Source organism: Meriones unguiculatus, chromosome 19 (assembly GCF_030254825.1).
Source record: "Meriones unguiculatus strain TT.TT164.6M chromosome 19, Bangor_MerUng_6.1, whole genome shotgun sequence".
NCBI lineage: Eukaryota > Metazoa > Chordata > Mammalia > Rodentia > Muridae > Meriones > Meriones unguiculatus.
Window position 1 is genome coordinate 27,622,689 of NC_083366.1, and position 15,582 is coordinate 27,638,270.

At 43.0% G+C, this 15,582-nt stretch overlaps 1 protein-coding gene across 3 annotated transcripts in view; it reads left to right on the plus strand.

Annotated features, from left to right (window-relative positions):
• Positions 1-15,582, plus strand: part of Adarb2 (adenosine deaminase RNA specific B2 (inactive)) — a 554,151-nt gene that overhangs the window by 514,059 nt on the left and 24,510 nt on the right. For all 3 annotated transcript variants that reach the window (XM_060373126.1, XM_060373124.1, XM_060373125.1), the window contains one exon: positions 13,160-13,341. In XM_060373126.1, coding sequence (XP_060229109.1) covers positions 13,160-13,341 — 182 coding nt within the window. The remainder of the gene's footprint in view (positions 1-13,159; positions 13,342-15,582) is intronic.

Consider the following 15,582-nt stretch of genomic DNA (forward strand, 5'->3'; position numbering starts at 1 on the left):
CCATGGCATTACAAGTTGCAGTAAGACTAGGCATGTGCTCTTCTATTAAAACTATGCAAAGCAACCCAGTAAGGGGAAAGGGTCCCAAAGGCAGGCAACAGAGTCAGAGACAGCTCCTGCTGTCACTGTTAGGAGTCTCAGAAGAAGATCGAGCTACACAACTGTAACACATATAAAGAGGTCCTAGGTGAGTCACAGAGACTGGTTCATGGTTCAGTCTCTGTGAGCCCCTATGAGCTGAGGTTAGTTGATTGTGTGGGTTTTCTGGTGGTGTCCTTGCCCCCTCTGGCTTCTACAGTCCTTCCCTTCTTCCACAGGATTCCCCAAGCCCCACCTAACGTTTGATTGTGGATCTCTGCATCTGTTTCCATCATTTGTTGGGTGAAGCCTCTCTGATGATGCCAATCTATAATTACAGCAGAACATCATCAGGAATCATTTAATTAACTTTTTGTCCGTTTGTGTTTGGTTCTATCATGAGTCTCTGAGCTACTCAGCCTCTGGCTCCTGGCCCTCCAGGTTGTGTCAGGAGTGGGCTCCCTCTCATGGCATGGGTCCACTGCCACAATTTCTGTGCCACCTTTACCGCAGCAAATCTTGTAGTCAGGATAAAGTGTATGTCAAGGGTTTTATGGGTTGGTTGGTGTCCCAATTCCTCCACTGGAAGTCTTGCCTAGTTACAGGCTCAACTAGCTCAGGCTCCATATCCCTGATTGCTAGGAGTCTTATTCCTGGGAGTTTCCATTGCCCTCAGTTTCTAGATAGTCCCAGAGATGCCCCCAATTCAAATAGTCTCTTCCAGTATTCTCTCCCTCCATCCTCTCCACACCTGATTCCTCTTGTTCCTATCCCCATGGCCAACCCCACCCCCATTCAATCCTCTCTCCCCATCCACCCTCAATGTTTATTTTGTTTCCCCTTCTCAATGAGAGTCACATGTTTCCCCCATTTTTAAAATAAAGCAAATGCTCAGGGAAACAGCAATGTCTCTGTTCCAGCTGGCTATCGAAGGACCATTCCCCAGTTCACCCAGAAATCAATCCTCTGGAACCATGTGGATTCACAGCATCAGTTCCTGCCACTTAGCTCCTTGCCAGTGTGGTGATGGTAGGTGGAGAGAGGACATAACAGTGGGGTGCAGTGGAAGCCAGGGCTTAGAGATGCCCTCATACCCTTGCTCTATCCCCTCATGCTGACCTCCCGGTTTCCTTCTTCTGAGCTTCATTCCTCTTCTGCCTCCCTTACTTTCTCTTGTTCTGTCAGTCTCTTCTCTCCTCTTCCTGTATTTCTTGTTGTCTCTGTCTCTTTCCATCAATCTCTGTATCTTTTTATCTAATCCCCTCTTTCTGTGTCTCTTTCATCCTTCCCCTCTCTCCGCATTTGTTCCTCTGTCTGTATTTCTCAGTCACTCCCCATGTCTCTCTGTTTGTCTGCCTCTCTCTTTTTGTGTCACTATCTTACCTTTTCTCCCTTTCTCTTGCCCTTCATTCCTCCATCCTTTTCTCCATCATTTTCCTCCCTTCATCTCATTATTGCTCCACACACACTCCTCAACCAGAGAGTTTCTGAGGCTCACAGTAGCTGCTTAGCTCACCCCCTCTTAGCACCTACTGTACCATAATTCCCTACCCTGCGGGGAATGCTGGGAAAGTTGCAGCCTTATCCTCACATCACATACCCTGTCCCCTGCCCTGAAATGGCAGGGGTGCAATACTACTGCTGTTTTTGTGCGTCTGAACTTGACCTTCATGGGATCATTGATGCCACTTGATTTGCATGGTGTCTGTCACAGTGAGATGCACATGACGGCTCTTGATAAACAGTGCTTATTGGTAATGATGATGAGGACAGGGGAATGATGACCATCACAGTGACAGAAATAATACACCCACTCTGTCTGGGTCAGCATATAGAAACACTTCCTTTGGCATGGAAGTCCTTGTACCTCTTCCACAGCCAGACCCTAAGCATAAGATACAAATGTGAGTGCTCATACACAAGCTATTTTGGAACAGAGGCACATTTTGCCACTTTTGAGCAGAAACATATGTTATGCTAATGGTTCAGGACCATAAGCATCTGTGATGTGCATTCTTTGTACAAAGGCTTCACAAAGAGACAGTCTGATAATGTATGTGTTCATCTGTTTTCTAGCCTGTACAAAAACAAAATTTCAACCTAGGGCTTAAATAATGTTCAAAACATAGAGCCTTCACACATAAGTACAGATGAAACATTCACACTGGGTGGATTAGTGACACTCAGTGCTCTGGAGAATGAATCTGTGAATACACAAAGGCATAGGGGCCACAGTCTGTAAAATGCTGTGAGGACACACTTTATAGCCTGCAACATATGATATACTACACCCAGTATTATATACCACGTTGGAACCAGCTAGACCCTCAGGAGCTGCTTATTAAGTTTTCAAGCAGTTTTGAAAGCCAGATGTTAAATACAGTTGTTATTAAAAAATGAAAAGACCCAAACTTGCAGCTAAATTATACTAAAAGTAATAGACACCCCAAATTTGCCACCTCTGGATTATCTGACCAATATGTGTGCCGTGGGAAATTATTTACATCTGCTGTGTCCAAAGGAACACTGAAAACACCCTTAACAAGGTCAAAAACAGCTGCCCAAACCAGTGTGCCTCCTGCTGAGTTTGTGCTTGGTGATCTCAGACTAGCAGCTCAGAATCAGTCAAGACATAGCATTTACACCATGGGAACTGGCATAAGCTACAAGAGCAAGCTCTGTGCTGTTTCTGAGGGGGAGGAGCTAACTGCTACCAGTATATTAAGACCAGCAAGTGCAGGAAAACAGATTCTAGAACTAACACTTGAGGCTGGCTGTGCATCTATTGTATGTTTTTAAGCATCTTCAGTCTTTCTTAGAATTTATCCCTCCCCCCAAACTCTAAGTGCCTGTGAACAGGGATCCCACCCCCTTTCTCTTTTTTGTGTATGTGTGAGGGAGACAGAGAGAGAGGGGTGATTGTGGAGTGGAGAAGTAACAGAGGAAGACATCTGATGCCACCTTCTGACTACTTCTGCTGCTTTCAGTAAATACTGCCTAACCATGTGAGAGATGGCATTCCCAGTCTGCCGCAAGATGGAGTCACTCTGGCCAAGGTTCAGAGGGTTAGTTTGCTATGTGACTACACTAGCTTCAGTAATCAACGCATCAGTTTGATGTATGACTACTACTGAGATTCATATCAAGAAGACATTTTAAACACCACAGGGAGATTCATGAGGAAGAAAGGAGTCCAGGTTCTGACTCACCAACTGCATCATGTTTAGTGACAATGACTCTCCCATGGTACGGACGGGTGTGCGTGGGGTCAGTGGTTGGTGAATAGTTACAAGCTAAATAATTGCTGAGGGCTCTTTCTTCTTTAGAACATCCAACTTAACAAAACATTAATATGTGCAATGCAATTGATTGTGGAGTAGAAACTAGTCTTTTGTTATATGAATGATGGAAGTATGGATGTGTGTGATGTATTACATGTTCTTTTGTGTGTGGGTGTGTGTGCGTGTGTACATTCAGTGCTGTGTGCATATATGGGTGTGTGAATGTGAAGAGCAGAGGCAAAGGTCCAATATATTCTTCAGTCACTCTATGCCTCAGTGTTCAACGAATGCCTCTTGCTGACCCTGTAGCTCAGCTCACCTGGGCAGACAGTGAGTTTAAGTATCTGCCTGTCTCTGCTTCCACGGCACTAGAATTATAGACACTCACCCTGAAACCAGTGTTTCATGTGAGTACTGGGGATCTGAACTCAGGCCCCAGTGCTTGCATCACAAGCATTTTTACCAACTGAGCTACCTCTCCAGAACCTGGAAACCAGTGTTTTTAAAGATTGTAATCTTCCCACCAAAGCCAAAAAGTTATTTGTGCTGCCCATAAATTTTAGGGAGGTGCTTACTATCAAATGAACTTACTGGTTTTCTTTTTAAGAAACTAAGTCTTATCTCTTGGGTGCTTGGAGCCCAGACCTGCATATTTGGAACTATCTTAATAAATGCAGCTCTGTTTGAGCACTATTAAAAAAAAAAGTCAAAATGACTTTTTCTCACCCATTATTTCTCATTTTAAAATGAAAACAAATAGATAAAAATAGTGTTTTTAATTAAGGTGGAGGAAGCACGTCAACTGGACAAATCCATGGTTCTCTTTGCAAGTTCCCTGAGATATTTAAAAAAAAATGAACTGGAGCCTGATGTATCCAGGGATCCAAACAATTAGCACAGCTGTATCATTTCCCATGTGCAGATCAGAAATATTACATGGGCTTCCCTGTTTGTGATCAATGGCACCTATAGGATGGTATTGCTAAGTAACAACAGGCATTCTTCTGAGTACCAAATTTTATGAGTAAAAATTGATTTCATTTTACAGTGCCAGTGGTAATATCGATTTACAGGAAAATAAGAAAATGATTCAGAAAGCTTAGAATTTCTGCAGTGCTTTGTCGTGAACCATAAAATAATACTGCATAGAAAACCTTCAGTTACTTATCAGCTAATCTCTGAAAGTACTCTTCCTTCTGTTTAGAAGTTGAGATTTCACTAGAACTCTGTCCTTTCTAATAGTCCTCCTGCCTTGTCTTCTAAAGAAATGAGGATACAAAGCATATGTATATGCCTTGACACTTTCTTGATTGGGTCATCTTCTTTCACGTGGGGGATTTTAAAAGTTGTTATTATTGTTGTTGTTATTATTATTGCAATGCTGGGGATGGAACCTGAAGTCTGAGTAGTAAACAAGTGCTTTATCTCTGAGCTATAATACTAGTCCTTGATTCCATGGGATTGGGTTTCCCTATGTAGCTGAGGCTGGTCTTGATCTTGAGATTCCCTTAGCCCAGCCTCCCAAGTGCTGGAATTACAGGAGGACACACAGGCCAGAGATTTAGTTCAGTTTTCTATAAAAGCTTGTCACTCATAAGGGGGTTATTTCTACCTTCTTAGGATGTATGAGTTAGCCTTTATGTTTAAGACATTGTTTAGTTCCAGGGTTTTAACTAAAAATTCTTTAATTTTTATTTCTTGTTTGATGTGTGTGTTTATGTGTATGTTTCTATGTGGGTGAATGTGTGTGTGCAGATGCTTGCATGTACATACATATGAAGAAAAGTGCAATGGGTGGAGGGTAATAGGTACGAGTCCCCCTTCTAACATGTGAACTGACTTTTTTACAATAGAGAAACCCATTCATTGCATGCTTCCTAGAGGAGCATTAAGGTCTCATAAAAACAAAACAACCAAACAACCAAACCACAAAAAAAAAAAAAAAAAAACATTAAATGGGTCATCAAGGGGATTGGATGATGTTCCAATGAAGTTCTCATTCCCTGATAAGGAATTAGAACCATCAGGGATAGTCCACAGTTAGAGATACCACTGTCTACCTTGGGCACTAAGTGGCCTTGTACAGACTGAAGGAAGTTCTCCTCCTCTGCCATCTGTCCATAGCTTATCAAATTTCATCAGGACTGCCTGGATCCTCTTCCTCTGTGGCCTAGCAAGGCCGCATCACCATGGCCAGGTGGGGGTCCTGAAGAGACTGATGCAGCAACCAAGGATGATGCATGGGGAGGACCTAGACCCTCTTCACAGATAAGGGGATTGGCAGCTCCATCTCGTATGGGTTCCCAAGTAGGGGGAACAGGGGCTGCCTTTGTCGTGAACTCAGTTGCCTGCTCTTTGATCACCTGTAATCTTTTTTTAACTTACATTTTTCCTGTAGGTAAGAATTATTAGTGTGTGAAAACTGGCTTTCAAACTGTTGCTCAAAACTACAACCATGTTTGTTTGTTTGTTTTTTAAATAACAAACAGTGTATTACCACTAGTAGTGATGCCATCAGCTGCTTCTGTCTGTGTTGGTGGGTGCCTGTAGTGTTTCTGGGCCATTGCTAAGATGAAGAGTGCTTCCCAAAAAGCCTTTGTATGAACACTTTGTTCTAAAATCTCAGACTTCATTCGTAGGATCTGTGGTGGAAGGTAAATCATGACTACTCAAAAAAAGCACAAAGAACAAGACGGAATCACCTGGGATGTAGACAGCTAAATAGACACCTCTCGTGATATGTGTCATTCCAAAACCTGTGACTCCAATGTCATATGTCGGAATTGAATTGGGGAGACTAACAGAGACATGTGCCCTACCTTAGGTGGCTTCTACATGCAATCACGTGTGTCTCTGTAAAAGAGAGGCTGAGAAAGTATGGGGACAGGCACACGGGAGCACACACGGTGGAAGGCAGAGCTTAGAGTGATGCAGACACAAACCGAAGGCACCAACAATTGCCACCAGCAGGTGGAATGGTGGGGACGACTTGATTTCAGATCCCTCATCTCCAGAATCATGGATATGTTTCTGATGTTTGGGGCCACACTGAAGCAGTTGTTTGCCATGGATGTCTTAGGAAAGCCATAGAACATCATGAGAAAAGTCCCATGTTTATCTTAACTCTGGAAAAATCATGAGGCCAGATAAAAATCACAGTAAAGTACGCTCCTAAAATTCCCAGCCTCCTGCAGCACCCTTCAAGACTGAGTGGATCTACAGAAAACTTGTTCCTTTACCTCCTGAGTAAAAACTGACCTTTAGAACCACAAAATCAAAGTTAAGTAGCACATCACCAACCAAGCAACCTGCTGTGGATAGAGGAACAGGTGATAGCAAGTGCAACCATCATGGCCACATCCCTGGATACGTGGTCTGTTTTCATGCTCTGAGCAGCCACTCTCACGGGCAGAAGCCATGAGTTCCTTGAAGAATGGGCAAACCAGAGCAGAAGTTGAACAGCATAGACAAATCTAAATCTTCTGGAACTAATCTCCCTTTAGCCGTGGCTTCTAATTTTAAGTACCTGGACCTGACTATTGATCACAATGTCTCTTCAAATAAAGGAGTAACACTTTCTCCATTAAAAAAAATCGTTTTTGAAAAAAAAATGATAGCTCCTTTCTTGTGAAGCAGACTGGAGGCTGACAGTCAGACTTAGATTCTGATTATGGATGGGATGCTTGCCCTCCAAGCAAAGACCTGTTTTCCACATTCTCTGGAAGCAGCTCTCTCTCTGCACCTAGGCCCCTAAGTGAAAGTTCTGACTTCCTTTCTTCTTAACTTATTGGCAAACTTCTCATCTGTAGCACACTATCAACTCCATAGATTTCAAAAGGATGGTGTGCCAGTTTTTCATCTCATGTTTTGGTTTGTTTTTGTTTTTAACAGGGAGGGGCAGTACTGGAGATTAAATCTAGGGTTCCATGCATACAAAACAGGTACTCTATCAGAGTCACACTCCCAGCCTCTCCCGTGATCTTTTTTTTTTTTTAAAGGCTTTCTTTATGTAGCCTAGTAGATGGCCTGAAACTTCCTGCATAGCCCAGATCGCCTTAAACTCATGAGCTTCCTGCATCAACTGTCTGAAAGGTTGAGACTGACAGTCATGCGCCACCCTCCTCACCTCAAAAGCCTTTGTGCCACTCTTTCACATACAGCTAATAGCAACTTTTATTACAGCTTTTAACACAGTTTTGTACAATCCCTCATGATGAAAGCAGAGTGAACAAGTGGATGAAATGTATCAAATCCAGAAGCAATAGCAACAAATCAAAGACAATGTGGCACCTGCCAATCCTGTCACTACTCCAGCCACCCACTGAGGTGGTCAGAATGGCCAGATTAGCACCCCCAGTAACACAGTGGCTGCCCATCTTTACAACTCTGCTCAGAGGTGTGGAAACAGTGGAGGGCTGAGAATCCGTTTCTACAAAATAAAAGTAGCTTTCTAGATCAGTGAGTAAGAATGCCATGGATATGAAAAGGCAACAAGAGAGTGGGCAAGCATAATCTACACAGTTCTAGCGGTCCGAATGAATGTCTGGGGAGAGGCATTGTCCGCATTGCATCCACGTGGGAGAAGGTACATGGAGAAAGCTGAGAGGGCAGGTGAGGTACTCAGTAGCAGCCCTTGCCAGGGACATAGTGGTAGGTACCACAAGCAATAAGGCAAGCAATGTAACTATCCCATCTTTTCTTTTTGTGAATACATTGGGATTTGTTAAATCAGTTCTATAGTAAGTGGTAGCTTCCAGTCTTCTTTGGTCTTCTTCAGTTTGCTTTACATTTATGGCAATTCCGTAAAGACTATCCTGGTATACATACCCATGTACTTTATTAAAATGTGGAACGAGAGCCTAGAAGTCCTGTTAGTGATTCAAAGGGTTATCACTCTTCTCTACCTTAAAAATAAAAAATTGCGGAAAGCAGTTAATCAACTTCAAATGGATTGGCCAAGTGACTCTGGTTTCATATTTCTGTCTTCCTAAAGGTGGAGAAAAAGTGGTGTGACACTGGGGAAATATGTGGAGGAAACAAGTATTAACTTCCCCCTGCCCCTAGATGGATGCAAAATTGATTTTCTGTAGTCTTTCAGTGGATTGGGAAGCAGACAGTACTATTGTGACCATATTCGAATGGAGACAGGTCAAACGTTAGCAGGAGTGGAATCCCCTGGGAGACCTGTTAAAACACAACTGCTAGACTCCGCACCAGGGGTCCTGATTTAGCGGGCCTGGGCCCTGAGAGTCTGTGCTTCAATCACATGTCCAGCCCTGTATGACTTAGGTACCACACATACAATATCATTGGAGAAGACTATTGCTCAAAGCAGCAAGAAGTAGTTCAGAATGGTTCAAATAACCACAGTCTAGACTTGTATTTCATCTGACTTTCTTACTACCAAATCTTTATTGTTTTTAAATTCTTTATTAATTATACTTTATTCACTTTGTATCCCCCTGTGGCTCCCTCCCTCCTCCTGTCCTTAATCCCTCTCTTCCTCCACCCTCTGCATGCATATCCCTCCCCAAGTCCACTGATAGGGGTGGTCTTCTTTTCCTTCAGTAAGATCTGGAGAGGACAGGAACTCCACAAGGCGAGCAACAGAACCAAAAAATCTGAGCACAGGGGTCTTTCCTGAGACTGATACTCCAACCAAGGACTATGCATGGAGATAACCTAAGACCCCTGCACAGATATAGCCCATGGCAGTTCAGTATCCAAGTGGGTTCCATTGTAATAGGAACAGGGACTGTCTCTGACACAAACTGATTGGCCTGCTCTTTAATTACCTCCCCTTGAGGGGGGAAGCAGCATTACCAAGCCACAGAAAAAGACAATGCAGCCACTCCTGATGAGACCTAATTGACTAGGATCAAATCTTTATTAACTACTTGGATGTCAAAGTTTTGATATGGAATGACTTTAGAATAATGTGGACAAAAATAAACAAAGCAAACAAAATAGGTTTACCTAGACTCTCTCTAACCAATCAGATAAGGGTATGTTTGGGGACTGTGCTGGTTTGTTTATGACAACTTAAAGGTGGTCCTGAGTGCTGTAAGAAAAGTAAATGAGCCAACCATAAGGAGTATGCCAAAAAGCAGCATTCCTCCACATCCTTTGCTTCAGTTCCTGTCTTCAGGTCCTGCCCGGAGTTCCTGCCTTGTCTTCCCTCAGTGATACAATGTGACTTGGAGTTGCATAATGAAATAACTACTTTCACCACCAAGTGAAAGTCATGCTTCCGGTCATGGTTTTTATCACAAGAACAGAAAGTAAACTAGGACAAGAACCAAGTCACTGAATGTCCTTAAAGCTTTTAGTTGGTCCAGTATATGGGCTAAGTTGAAGACTGTGGTTCTACCACAGCTCCTGATTATCACCTGCAGATTGTGACCGCTTGGTTCATTCAGCGTGACCTTCACTGGCTTCAGACAGAACATGGGAAACTCTTGTATCTGGTGTGGTGCTTTGTTCAGAAAACAGGCTCACAGAAGAAAGAAGTGTGTGTCTCTGGAACTACCTCAGGCTGAATATTTACAATTCTAAAGAGTTGTGTCTTTTTCCAGGACCACATAAAGATGGTATAAATAACAGGAAGAAAGAGAAAATATCCAAAATATACATCACCAATGGATGTTCTCCGTCTAAACTTCAAGGCGCAAACCTGTGGGGAGGGCTCCAAGCATGAATCCATCATTTTCTCCCTAACTTGGAGGTCACAGTTCAGATTCAGCAAGGAGATGACATCCCTTGGCTAAAGAAAGGGAACTTTTTTAAAATCTCTCCTCCACTCATCTGTGGTATTTCCGTGATTGACAAACAGACAAAAATATATTTATTTAAGGATTATCTATATTGAAAACTAGGCATAGGATTTCTGTCTCTGTCAACATTACAGGCATATCAGCTATTTGAACAAAAGGAGAGGTATTTTTCCATTCAATCCTGAATGCTGAGGATTCTCCAGTTCATATTCAGACAGACATTTGGTTTTATTGATCGTGTTAGCTGAATTCGTTTAAACTCCTATAGTCAGGCAAAGAGGAAGTTGGTTTTTCTTTTTATTGTAAAGGTTATTAGGAGGAGCCAGATATAGAAGTTATTTGTCTTTCGACAGCCCAGTGGAATCAGAACCACTCAAATGTGTTCCACAAGTTTTGTTCAAAGCCAATGCTTTGATGGTCTCAAAAATTACTACATCCTTCATAGGGAATCCTCACTTTATTGTCTGAGGCTTAGCTTATTTGAAGAAGTTGCCTTATTTTCAATGGAGATTTATATATTATTCTGCTTTTAATTTATAGGAAAGTCCTAAATCTTATCAACACCGTGAGGCTTGTAAGCTGCCCTCATGCCATCTGTAATCCAGAGCCCTTTGCTTTACATGGTTCCCTCTTGGCAGTTTCTGAGCAACCTTTGCTACAAACCTTTGTGTGGCATACTTTTCGCCATCTCCAAATCTGAAAAGAATGTGTCTAAAACGCTACATAGTAGCAATCCTGTTAAGTTCCTCCTCAGTATGTATGTATGTATGTATGTATTGGGGAGTGCTTTTTTTTTTTTTTTTTTATTGAGCACAGTCTTGCTTAGGATGGCCTCCAATTCACAGCTCTCCTGCCTCCATCTCTTGAGTACTGGGACTGCAAGAACCATTCCTGGCATTCTACCAAGAATATAAATATTATTTAAATACATTTTTAAATACTTTTTTATTTAGTTGGGGGGACATCATATGCCATACTGCCTATGTGTAGGTCAGAGAACAACTTTCCTTGTAACATCTGGGTTCCAGGGATAAAAGTCAGGTCCTCAGGCTTGGCAGTGGGCACCTTAACCCACGGTCCTTCTTGTTACACCTCCTCTTAGCTTCTCGTGTTTTATCCTGTTTTGTTTTGTTTTTTTTTTTTCTTGTCTGTTTTGATTTTAGTTTTCTTGGTTGTTTTTGTGCTTTATGTTTTAGAGAGAACATGGTGTTGGGTGGATATGGAGAGGAGCTAGGAGAAGCTGGGAGAGGAAAAAAATGATTAAGAAAATATATTGTATTTTAAAACCATTAAAATAAATAAATAACAAAATGTCTTTTAAAAAAGAAATACACACGCACACACATGAGACTGAAGCAAATCCCTCAAGTACAACTCAAAACTACCAACACCGTACCTCCCAGGAAGAGATCAGATATCACAGGACTCCTCTCCTGAGTTTTGTAGACATTCTGAAGCTCATCAGTGAAAAGTGGGGGCATTAGAGGAAACAGGATGGGTGTGTCTTATTTTAGTGAAAGTTCAGCATGAAGCAGGAACATCACAACCGAAAGACACCAGGAACAAGGACGTGTGCTTCTTACAGACATGCCCTTTTCTCTCATCCCATCCTGATATTTACACTCGGATAAGGTGCATGTATCCAAAGACAGCCCTCTCTTTGCTGAGAGGACTAGACTGACTTCTAGAAAATGACCACAATATTTTTAAATGAAGTTATGCAAATCTGATAGTCTAAAGTAAATGTTTCATAAAACCAATGACTGTTTAAATCGTAGGACTAAATTGTTTGTATATAAATATTACCTTTTATATTCCATTTGAGTTTTATGTAGATGAACACATTACTTTAATGACCTGCATTTGCAGAGGGAGACTTGGAGACTGACTCCCTGAAATCCTTGCCAGCCAGATGGCTGCCTTTTCTTGCATGAGATTAAAAGATGTTTCTCATTCACCATGATGCTTCTGAGGCAGATTAATATCGCCAGCTAAATTGCTTGTGTTTTCGGAATAAAATTTAAAGAGAACTTTTTAAAGCCATTGGTATCACTGGTTCTCAGAGCAGATTGCTCTCCAGGTAGAGACACATTCGGTAATTAATGGAAAGAATTCTATGTTAATTGACTGCTTCAGGAAGAGAGGTATAATGACTCCTTATTAATCATCAAAAGATGTACAGCATGGAGGCCCCACAATAATTGCTCCAACAGTGGAGAAATGTTAATTAATGAAAAAGAACAATGATGTAAGAAATTAGCTACATGATGCCTGCCTCCAATAGTGGTTGCATTTTAAGCAGATTAGAGTGGAAACCGCAATTAAGTAGTAAATACACAGAACTTTCTGCCCCAAAATTAGGTCGGAGGGCAAAAAAATATTTTTTTCACAGTACTTCTGTCATCTCTGCTTGAAGAAGTCAGAACATTCACCCAGAGCTATATTTATTTCAAAGAAAGCGCCCTTGTCAGTCATCTCTGATCTAGACTTAAAAAAAAAAAAATCCCCAGACCAAAACAAGGTCATTTATTAATGCCCTTTAATTTCAACACAGCAGGTCATTCTGACTGCTAAGGAAAAAGAGAATGGAAGACAGCCCTTTTCCCCAAGCAGAAATCAGCAAATTCATTTTCTGAATCTTTCCCAGATATAAGAAAACACTTGATATTCACTTCGGGAATGGAGTATTTCTTTTAAAGAGTCTAATTTTAAGTCTCTGAGAGAATAGTACTTCCTGTCTCTCCAACAACTTGTTTTCCAGAAAAGGAAGTTGAGCTTAAGGAATACACAAAGACACTATCAGAGCTCAGTTCTAGGTCCTTAGAGCCTGGCAGAATCATCGGTGGCCACCCTGAGAAGTTCCCAGGCCAACCCTCCCCAGGCTGGGAAAAGGGACACCTCTGAAGGACAGAATGGCATCGACATCACTTCCGGGTCCGGGTCCCTGAGCGGACCACTATGCTGCCAGCACTGCGTCCCGGGCAGGTGCAGGAATCCCACTGACCTCACCCTTGCTTTTCCTTCTAGCTGGAATGTGCTGGGACTACAAGGCGCTCTCCTCTGTCACTTCATCGAGCCTGTGTACCTGCACAGCATCATTGTGGGAAGCCTGCACCACACGGGCCACCTTGCACGGGTCATGAGCCACAGGATGGAGGGCATCGGCCAGCTGCCTGCCTCATACCGGCAAAACAGGCCTCTCCTTAGTGGTAAGAGAACATTCTCAAGAGACCCGCATCCTGCTCCTTGCCTGCAGGCTGCTGAACACCGGCCCGTGGTTGCAATTCTTGTCGGATTTCATTCACTGTGGCAGTGACAGTTTCAGACTTAATGAGTAAAATGACTACAATGAAGAAATTTAAAATGGACGTGTGTGTGTGTGTGTGTGTGTGTGTGTGAAGATCACAGCATATCTGATAAAAGGCAACAGTTGAGCATGAATTCATGTGGGAATAGCATATAGGTATGCTGTCTTCACTGCAGTGTTTAAAGAGGCCCCCACCACCTGTCTTGGGTGCTCCTGGTGTATAAGAGCCTGAGTCCAGACCTCCAGAACTCATGTGGGAAAAAAAAATGAATGTGGTAGTGAAGTTTTGTAATACCAGCGTTCTCTGGGGGTGATGGGAGCCAGAGACAGCAGAAATTCCCAGAAGCTCACTAGTCAGTTAGCCTCATGTATGTATGCTGTGTGGCAAACAAGAGAGACCCTATCATACAAGGTGAAAAGCAGAGACTGACACTCAAGGTTGTCCTCTGACTTCCATAGTCACACTATCACGCACACATACACACACACATACCAAAAAAAGAAAAGAAAAAGGAAGTGTCGGTCGGCCCCCAGGTCGCCTGGAGTGTGTCTGCAGGACCTAGAGGGACACCCTCTGTAGCAGGGCCTGCCTGAAGCCCATCTGGGAGGCAAGGCCCAAGCAACCTACACTGCTGCGTCCCCCGTAATGGGTGCTATCAGGGAGCCCAGACATGTCAGCCCCCCTGGCCACAGCTGGCTGTGAGGGTTACAGCGCACATAGCCGTGGAAACACCGGAAGGTGTCAAATCGTGCATATCATAGGAAGGAGCTGTGAGAAGTCTCCAAGGGTTCGGAGAGGTGTTTATCCACCGGGACCACAGGACTTCTGTATTAATCATAAACTTCCGCCGGGCAGTGGGAGTGAACCAGGGCAGAAGAAAGAAGCATGTGGGTGTTAATCGTGTCCTGTTAGCCTTGTGATGAGAACCTGCTGGGAAACTCCAGATCTCTAAATGCGTTCCCCTGGTGCAACAGGAGAGTTCTCTTGGGAAACTACTTGTGGCAAAATCAGGCAGGTGCACTGGGAAACAGTGGAACCCTGTGCAAGAGCAGACCTGGGTGCTGCTCCAGGAGCTGGGGGCAAGCATTCATGGGCTGGACTGGTTTACCCTCAGCCCGTGCTACGTGTGGTGTGTGGAAGCCTTCCACGGGCACACAGGTTTTAGCACTTAGTCCAGAAGGCGGCACTGTTTGGAAAGGTTCTGAAACCTTTAGGAGGGAAGCCTTGCTGGAGGAAGTAGGTCACTGGGAGAGGGCCCGGAGGCATTACAGCCTCACTTCCTATCTGCTCCACCTCCTGACTACTTGTGCAATACAGGTAACCTCCTTAGGCTCCTCCTTGGTGGACTGTATGTCCTCAAACTATGAGCCAATGTAAGCTCTTCTTAAGTAATTTGGTCACAACAATAAGAAAAGTCTAATACAGTCTGAGTCTCAGGAAAGAAGAAAAACAGCAAGACAAATCAGTTACTGGTGCATGTGTGTTTCTTTGTGCATGTATATCTGTGTGTAGGTATGTAATATATATGTATACATCTGTCCATCTGTCTGACTGACTGACTGTGTCTGTCTGTGTGTGTGTATCTGTGTACGTCTGTGTATCTGTGTGTTGTAATTGGGCCTAAGATTTATTCCCAGAGTTTTTAAATTATTCCACATTATAAGATCAGGTGGAAAGGGGGGTCTCACAGGAGCAATGGTGGGAATGAAATGAAATAATTCATGCAAAGCACAGAACTATCCTAAGCAAATTCTTAAGAAAAGATGCCTGCTGTCACAGAAAATGTATCCATTTATTCACTTATTCTACAATACTGACCATTTAAAGGTTTTGTAAAATAAGATCACAGACTTAGAAAGCTAAAACAGAGAAGGCAGGAAAGGAGTTCCCCTCCATATGTCACCAGCTGGCCGCTTGTTTCTTCCCATATTAAAACCCCAACTGTTTTAGATGCCTTCTCAGCTCCTGGGGTCTTTAGCTAAAAGTTCCTTTTATCAGTGAAGAGAGTTCAAAGAACTCAGACAGTGGGCCCAACCCTAGCTCATGAAGTTGAGTGCAGTGACACATGCCTGTAATTTGAGTGTTCAGGAAGCTGAGGGAGGATCATGGGTTCTAGGACAGCCTTGTTACATAGCGAATTCC